The following is an 8,975-nucleotide window of genomic DNA, read 5'->3' as shown; positions in this document are numbered from 1 at the left end:
AATTCAAAAAAAAGTTGTGTGGCTTAGAAGATCAAATTTAGAGCTTTAGCACTCATATAATGAACCTGACATTATTAACTTTATTCAACGACAAAGAATGAAATGGGCAGGCCGCGTTATCAGACTCGACGAAGACCGTACCACAAAAAGAGTTTTCAATGTCAGACCAGTTGCCACATGAAAAAGAGGCAGGTCGAATTTGAGATGGATAGATGACCAAGAAAAAGACCTTTTGGTTTTAAAAACTAAAAACTGGAAAACAATAGCAGGAAAAAGGTTATCCTGGAAAAAACTTCTTGAGAAGGCCAAAGCCCACCCTGGGCTGTCGAGTCGTTGATGATGATAATGATGAATATTGTAGTAAGTGTGTTTTATTCATTTCTCAGTGAATTCTATTAAAATAGTCTCCAATAAAAGGATTGCGATCTTAGATCCCTTTGTAAGATTGTTTAGTATTCCTGTCTGTCCTTAATTCAGTTTTTACGATGACGACGAGTATAAGCACAGTGCTGGATTGGTCTACGAATTTTGCAATCACTAATTCAACAAGAAAAAGGAAGTTACTAATATTTTAGTAAGTGGGTTTTATTCATTTCTCTGCAAATTCTATTAAAATAGATTTCAAAAAAGGATTGCAATCTTAGAGCCCTTTGTATGATTGTTTAGTATTCCTGTCTGTCCCTAATTCAGTTTTTACGATGGCGACGAGTAAAAGCACAGTGCTGGATTGGTCTACGAATTTTGCAATCACTAATTCAACAAGAAAAAGGAAGTTACTAATATTTCAGTAAGTGGGTTTTATTAATTTCTCTATAAATTCTATTAAAATAGATTTCAATAAAAGGATTGCAATCTTAGACCCCTTTGTATGATTGTTTAGTATTCCTGTCTGTCCCTAATTCAGTTTTTACGATGACGACGAGTATAAGCACAGTGCTGGATTGGTCTAGGAGTTTTGCAATCACTAATTCAACAAGAAAAAGGAAGTTATTAACATTTTAGTAAGTGTATTTTATTAATTTTTTTTTCCAATGGCAGGCACTGAATTTGAATCTTTGCCTATACTATGCCAGAATTGTTGCTCATTTCGCGTTACCCAGTGGGCACCTGTGAACCAAAGTCACGGAGGCGAGCAACATTGCCCACGCCACACTGCCACAAACCCGTTTATAGGGTGGGCCACATTCACACATCATACACACACGCAGCAGAGGACAGCACAAAGAGAGAGAGAAACATCCATGCCCAAAGCGGGTTTCGAACCCGCAGCCTATGGCTTCGCAGTCAGGCACGCTAACCGCTCGGCCACCTGGCCGGCAAGTGTACTTTATTCATTTCTCTATAAATTTTATTAAAATAGGCTTCATTAAAAGGATTGCGATTTTAGAGCCCTTTGTAAGTTTGTTTAGTATTCCTGTCTGTCCTTAATTCAGTTTTTACGATGACGACGAGTATAAGCATAGTGCTGGATTGGTCTACGAATTTTGCAATCACTAATTCAACAAGAAAAAGTAAGTTACTAATATTTTAATAAATGGGTTTTATTCATTTCTCTATAAATTCTATTAAAATAGATTTCAATAAAAGGATTGCAATCTTAGACCCCTTTGTATGATTGTTTAGTATTCCTGTCTGTCCCTAATTCAGTTTTTACGATGACGACGAGTATAAGCACAGTGCTGGATTGGTCTAGGAATTTTGCAATCACTAATTCAACAAGAAAGAGGAAGTTACTAATATTTTAGTAAGTGTGTGTTATTCATTTCTCTATAAATTCTATTAAAATAGGCTCCATTTAAAAGGATTGCAATCTTAGAGCCCTTTGCAAGATTGTTTAGTATTCCTGGTTGTCCATAATTCAGTTTTTAGGATGGTGACGCACATTAGAGTTGTGCTGGATTGGTCTAGGAATACACCGAAGCCGAAAATATCCAGAGAATAGAGTGGCTATCAACCAATCTGAATACTATGATTTATTTGTGGAATACTCTTGGCAGAAAAAAAACTACAGCTCATTACCATCAAAAATTTCCTGAAGTTAAGAACTGTCTTAAACGCGCAGAAGGACTCCAAAGACTCAAGATCAGATATAATGTCCCAAAACATTTATAAACCTCATAAATGGCATGAGCTTCATTGTGAGACTTACAGTGCTGTCAGGATGGTTCATACTTAATATTAAACTCTCCAAAAGTGCCACGTTGCTTAATTTGTGAGTCTAAACTCATGCCATTACTTTTTATACTCATTCTTAACATATTTAGATGTATTTTTGTACTTAATGTCACTTAATTTGGTTTTCTACTTCTGAAGTTTTCCGAGAAATTTTGTTTGTTCCTTGATTTTCGGACATGAGTGCATTTAAGATATTTGTCCATTTTAAAATATATACAGCTTGCTTTCAGCAAGATAGTAAATAGATTTTGAAGTAAAAGCTTTGCATCTAGTTTAAAGCACTCGAAATGTTACTTTTTTATTTTATTTTTGGTAAAAGATTCAAATACCCTTTAAGGCAGGTTTTGTGAATTTAAAAACTTCGAATAAAACAGGAAGAAAAATTTCCCTTTTGTTCACTATAGGTGTGCTACTAGTATGAATTTTTTTATAAGAAAATGGAGAAATTGCCCAAATAAGGAGGGACCTGATAATAAACTTTATTATTTTTTTATAAAATAAAGAAAAAGAACAACAATGCTTTGTTTCAGCGAAAAACCTCAAAAATGGTTTCATTCAGAATCTTTCATGAGCTTATATAGCATGTCTTCATGTTCCATGTGTAAGAGATAGGAATACACATCATGATTTTCATCTTCGTCTTCATCTTCATCAGATATCGAAGAATCGTAATGAGGATGATCAAAAAACTGGTAAGTAGGATCTTTATTGAAATCCAAATCGTATTTCTGACATATAAAGCGAGCCAAGCTGTAAAATGATAAAATCACAATATATTTAAATATAAAAAAAAATTTTAAAATTTATTTCAAAATATGACGATATCTGTATTTAAATCAGAATCTTTTTTTACAATATTTATATTAAAACATAACAATATATTCAAATAGTATTTACATTAAAACAATGTTTCTCTATATTTTTTGATTTTAAAAAAATCAAATGAAATAGCAAAAAAAGATCTGTTTTAAAAAGTTCATTTTTACTATTTAAAAAAAAAAAGAAAACAATATCACACCAAAACAAAATGTTAGGAGTTAACAACATGCAACTGTGATATCTTCAACAACAGAAAGAAAAAAGAAAAGGGAAAAACAAAGAAAATTTTATATTGCATTAAGCATATATTTGCATACAATTGCATTATATTGCATTATTTTATATTGCATTATTTTATATTGCATAACAATTTTTTTGTTGCATTTATACAAATACTTGATCTTGCCTGATTTAAGATTTCAAAGGCGAAATTAGTTTTTCTCTTAAAGCTACAGACTGATTTAAAAAGAATCTAGTCTATTTTTTGTGCAAAGTTTAAAAACGGTATACATAACAGAGGGTCGCATAAATGGCTCAAAATTTTTAAGATAATTTGGGCACATCATGAAGATTTAAATTGTATAGGAACCCTTGCCCGGAAATATCGTCGTGTGCGGCAAGGGAGGGCTCTATATTATGACCTGTTCACAGGCGCTCGAAGAAACAGTTCAAAATAGGGTATGACGCAATTCCGGGCGTGGGCTTCTATGCAATTTTTATCCAGGTGATAAAAATTAAAAAAAAAAAAAAAAAAAAAAAAAAAAAAAAAAAAANTCCTTAGAGGGTAGAGCGTTCGCCTTCCAATGAGGTGAACCGGGGTTCGATCCCGGCGATGGCTGGTCGATAGGAATTCCGCATCCGTCTTGCACTGACCACAATGCTGACATGAAATATCCGCAGTGGTAGACGGATCATCGGTTAGAGTCCCCTTGCCGTCAGGCTAACCGTGGGAGGTTCTCGTGACCTTCTTCTCCATGTAACGCAAATGCGGGTTAGCTCCATCAAAAAAGTCCTCCACGAAGACAAATTTCTCCCAATACTCGATCCAGGAGCTCCCTTGTCTTCTGGATTGGGTTCAAAATTACAAGGCTGCGGAGTTGAACATTAGTAGTCGTAAACCCATAAAATTGGGTCGGCTGTTCAACGATGGTTATAAAATAAAAAACTCCCGTAGAAGTTTGTCGCAACGTTTATGCGACTCCCTGTTATATATAACGGTTTCAAACTTATACAGTTCGACAAAAATAGATTAAAAATGCCATTTTTAAAAAAAACTGTAGCAGGGAGGAAAAAAAAGCAGAATTGGAAACGGAATGCAGATTTGAAATCAGAGGAGTAAAAATATCCTAGATCCGTTAACAAAATCTGATACTACGAAAAAAAGAGATTTGTTCTGTAGTATTATCTTTAATGTTTGATATATATCGACAGTATATACAACTGAAAAGAATATCCTAAACATGTAAGTCAGAACCCAAATAAGTAAAACAGATACAGTGTTGGTGTCATTGAGCGCCTGCATATTTCAAATAAGCTTTCACAAATTTTATTGATTTGAAATAAGCTTTCACAAAAATATTTTTCTCAAAGCAACGCACCCAATCACTTTTCTAATTTTCCTCGCCATATTGACTTGATGTTAGTTTTGTTTAAAGTAGTATAAGTGCATGCTAACTTTAAATTAATTGAATTATTTTTTTTTGCTATTGTTTTTTTTTATTATTTTTTACTATTATAAATTAATTTAATTATTTTTTTTTACTTTTCCCAACTTCCGTTATTTCTTTTTTTTTCATTTTACCTGGCTCTTACCTTTTTTGTTTGGACATTGTTTTTTTTGTTCCTAATTTCATGTGTGCTTAATTCAACTTACCGCACTTTTAGAAAATGCAAAGTATTTCTGCCTTGTACTTTTTTTAAACAGCTATGCATTTGTCCATGTTGAAAATTCATTTTAATACATTATTTTACTCTTTCATATAAGGAAATACAAAAAACTAAATTTTCAAGGAATATTAGAGTGGTTTTTTATTACTTCTTGATGTTAAAGTAGAATCAAGATTCATTAAGAATTACGTTTAAATTCGTTTTGTATTTTTTACAACTCAGAACCTTACAGTAGTATCCTCAAAAAGTATGTAACTCTAACAAAAAAGCTTAAAAACTATTTTTTGAAGAAGTTCTTTTATTCCTTAAGTAATCCTATTAAATTTTATTTATTATTTATTGTAATAAATTTGTGATCTAATACAAAATTATTTTTGATACTAACTTAGGTCTATAGTTCAAAAGATCTCTAAAATTAAGAAATGTATGTGGGTCAGGACAAACAACTTCATTTTCAGACTTGTTCGACTGGAACTGCAGTGCACCTATATAATTCAACAACCTTATAAAGCTATTTAGTTTTCAAACTATATACGTTATTTTATTATAAATTTTTATGAAAATGTTTAGATTGTAGAAGAGTGCGACGAGCTCTTTGCATTAGCTTATAGCTCTGTATTTCCATTAATGTAACTTTGGATTGCGGCTTCATAGATAGCAGAAAGTTGCAGTAGAAAGTCAGAAGCGGCTTGTGGCTTGGAAGAATTTGATGAGGACTTGGAATTTGGTCCGAGGATTGAAAGACAAATTCACGATTTGTGTGTTTATATTCCAAGAAATTTTTTAAAATATATTCGTAACTGTAATTCCCTGTCTACTTATACTCACCCGCTATACTTTTTACAACTTTTGATTGGATAATCTTGTCGAAAACATTTCACGGGCAAAACGTTGAAATACATCATTCCTATCTGGTCAGATGCCTTGGTACTTGCTTCCCTCAAGCAGTTACGGAACAAATCATCACATTCGCAGGTGGGTCTGAAAAATATTTAAGGCAAACCTATATTTGCAGCAGGATGTAGGAAAATTATAGTTAAGCATCCTAATATACTCATCACAAACAGGACAGCTGAATTTAAAATAACACGTTACAGTTGTTGTGATACAAAACTGTAACTGCTATTAATATCTGTTACAAATTAACAAATTTTGGGTTCAGAACTTCCTGAAATAGATGTAGAAACTGAAACATATCTTTTATCTCCCCAAATTAATACCTATGATGGATTAACCTACGATACATCATAGATTTATCCATCAGATGACAGATAAATCACTCATCAGAAGGGGGATGATTGAAATCAGATGATGGATGATGAAAAAGCAGCTGATGTATAAATCTATCCATCATAAGCGTTCCTCAATGGATAACACGTATTCCACTCAACGTTATTCCTTAAGGACGTTTTTATTGACTAACCTGAATGAGGCTGTTATCTTCAAAACCAGATGAAACACGAAATCTCCTTTTAAAATTTCATAATGCACTGTTAATACAAAATGTACTTTACATAAGTATTTTTTTTATTAATTTAGAGCCTCTATCAGTAAAAGTTTGAAAAAATACATGCTTGTTGATACAGTTAGGAACTTACAACTAGATAAGAAGTGAAGTAATTATACCTATCCATATGATTTAATTGGATACCAGTATGCAACGTGACGCGTGTCGAACCTGATTGGCTACTAAATCGACAAATGACGCGATTTACCAACGAGGACGTCACTTTCAGGTTAACTAATTGTTTTGCATTTTTGCCTATTATTATTATTATTTGTATTTTATGAAAGGCTTTTGGAAGCAAACACGATTCTATAAAAGATGCACAAATACCAGTTATCCAAAATATTGACCCGCAATACTTTGTATTTAAATGTGTCTCTTTCTAAAGGGACATCTTTACTGATATGTGGCGCTGCAGAAAACAAAGGTCATTGGGGTACTGGAAGCAAATATTTGCACCGCTTAAAATCGTTTCATTTTCAACTATTAGTTTAATTTGACTATTAACCTTACAGGTGAGCTGAAATAAAAGGCTATTGGCAATGGTTTGGGAATTATCCTTAATGAAGATTTAAAGATTGTCTCATACATGCGCTATATTACCATAACTTTGAGTGAAGAGCTTGATGGTAATAATCACCCGATTTCCGCCCCATGTTCCGAAACTGCTTAGCCACGCAAATTATGACAATTTAGTTTCTTGTTGTAACTATTGATTCAACTATATTTATTGTAAACCTATTTAGTGTCTTTTCTTGAAGTGTGGAACAGAAATATCATGTTTTATTGCATATTTAAGAAACACTGATCATTCTTAAACACTTGCTATAGATCTCGAAAAAAAGGCCATAAATCCCTAAAAGTTATTTGGCATTTTCTCATTGAATCTGTTTCGTGTAGAGCGTGGTCCGTTAAAAGAGACCAATAGACAATCTATTTCATTTTATTTTGGCAGTTACTCAAATCTCTTTTGTGGAAACCGTTTTCTGCGTTTACTTTAAAAGGCAATAAAATTGTAATTAGTTAATCGAGAACTTTTGTTCCTTCAACATGAATAACTTCATTTTAAACCTGAAAATGAGATTTTTTATTTCGCTTATAAACTTTCCGAAAAAGGATAAAAGTTTTAATTAGGTGATTATTTAAATTACGCAAATCATAATTATCTATTAAAACCGCACACAAATTGTTTACGGCATTACAAGTTCTAATATAAAGTTCAATTTCAAAAAGTGTACAAATAATTTGAATATCAATTTACTGTACACTCTAAACATATCGATGTACAATAATGTGTTCAATGTATAACAATCAATTCAATATATAATAAAATGTCCAAAGTGTTACAAACAGTTCGATGTATAATAATTTAATAATACGGTCACCTTAATACGGTGTTAAATTGAAGCTTGTATCTGATCAAGCTGAACCGTAATGTCATGTGATCAAGTTTAAGAAGTGAAATGATATGTTTCAAATCAACACCATATTAAGCCATATTAAGGTTTAACCATATTATCATGTAGTCAATACAAGAAGTTTAATAATATGGTCCAACTCAATGTCAAATCAGAAGTTAATCAAATTTAAACGGTTTTATGGTTCAAACAAGCACCAAAATTCCGTGTATAAAGGAGTTCAAAGACTTACACGGTTACGGGTGAAATGTTATCCAAGCCGTATTTTTCAGTAAAGGGCGGAATGGTGTCATTACAATGGGCATGAGCGCGACAGCACATGTCAGCCTCTATTTCTGATCCAAGGTCATCATCATCCACAGATATATTGCCAGCACCACACCATTTTGTACCTAAAAATCCAATTGTCAATAAGAATATATATCTGTATTCAATGTTTAGTAACTTTCAAAATACTATAAAAGCAGAAATTATCAAGGATTTGTTTTAACAAGAAATAAAAAGAAATATCTTTATATCAGCGTGTTTAATTTTCGTTTTTTGTCAGTCAAAACGAAAATCATAAAAGCATAATCACAATTCTACGAACAAAAGAGTGATGATTTTTATTATTTCAAAAATATAGATCTATTTTTTTACGAGTTTTCATCTAAAAAAGTTCAATGCTTCGATAGCTCTTTAAAATGACTTGAGATTTGAGTTACCCGATTTTCCCGACAACTACCTGTTTTTAACTGCTTTGTTGGTTAATGAAGTATAAAACTCCTTTGAAAGTGAAAAAAATGAGACTTTATGTGTGCTATAGTGCTCCACAGAATTGTAACTTCACTATTTGAAGTTTTCAGTTATATAAAACAAGAAAAACAATCAAAAAGGTCACAACATTTGGAAAATTTCCCAAGCCGTGCAACCCCTTAAATATCAGGAGCATACCTGGATAGAAGAATAAACCACTGAAGAGTCCAAACTTATTTATGACATCTTCGACACTTCCTTTCGTGAATACTCCTTTTGCCTGTCCATCATTGCATACAGTGATTAAGGCCATCAACTTATCTTTATCCTCTAAGTACTGATCTGATTTAGGGATCTTGTCCAAAATTTCATTTATCAGTGCACTGGAAGAAATGAAACAATATATATATATATATATATATATATATATATAT

General features: G+C 32.3%; 1 protein-coding gene across 1 annotated transcript in view; it reads right to left on the bottom strand.

Moving 5' to 3' along the window:
- Positions 1–2,630: 2,630 nt before the first annotated feature.
- The window catches only part of LOC107453236 (uncharacterized), a 7,857-nt gene continuing 1,512 nt past the window's right edge, over positions 2,631–8,975 (bottom strand). The window contains exons 2-5 of the mRNA XM_016069974.4: positions 8,740–8,924; positions 8,039–8,198; positions 5,710–5,862; positions 2,631–2,925 (exon numbers count right to left, since the gene is read on the bottom strand). Coding sequence (XP_015925460.2) covers positions 2,727–2,925; positions 5,710–5,862; positions 8,039–8,198; positions 8,740–8,924 — 697 coding nt within the window. The 3' untranslated portion in view covers positions 2,631–2,726. The remainder of the gene's footprint in view (positions 2,926–5,709; positions 5,863–8,038; positions 8,199–8,739; positions 8,925–8,975) is intronic.

Source organism: Parasteatoda tepidariorum, chromosome 4, assembly GCF_043381705.1.
Source record: "Parasteatoda tepidariorum isolate YZ-2023 chromosome 4, CAS_Ptep_4.0, whole genome shotgun sequence".
Lineage (NCBI taxonomy): Eukaryota > Metazoa > Arthropoda > Arachnida > Araneae > Theridiidae > Parasteatoda > Parasteatoda tepidariorum.
The sequence above is the reverse complement of the archived record's forward strand: the minus strand, read 5'-3'. Positions and strand labels throughout refer to the sequence as shown.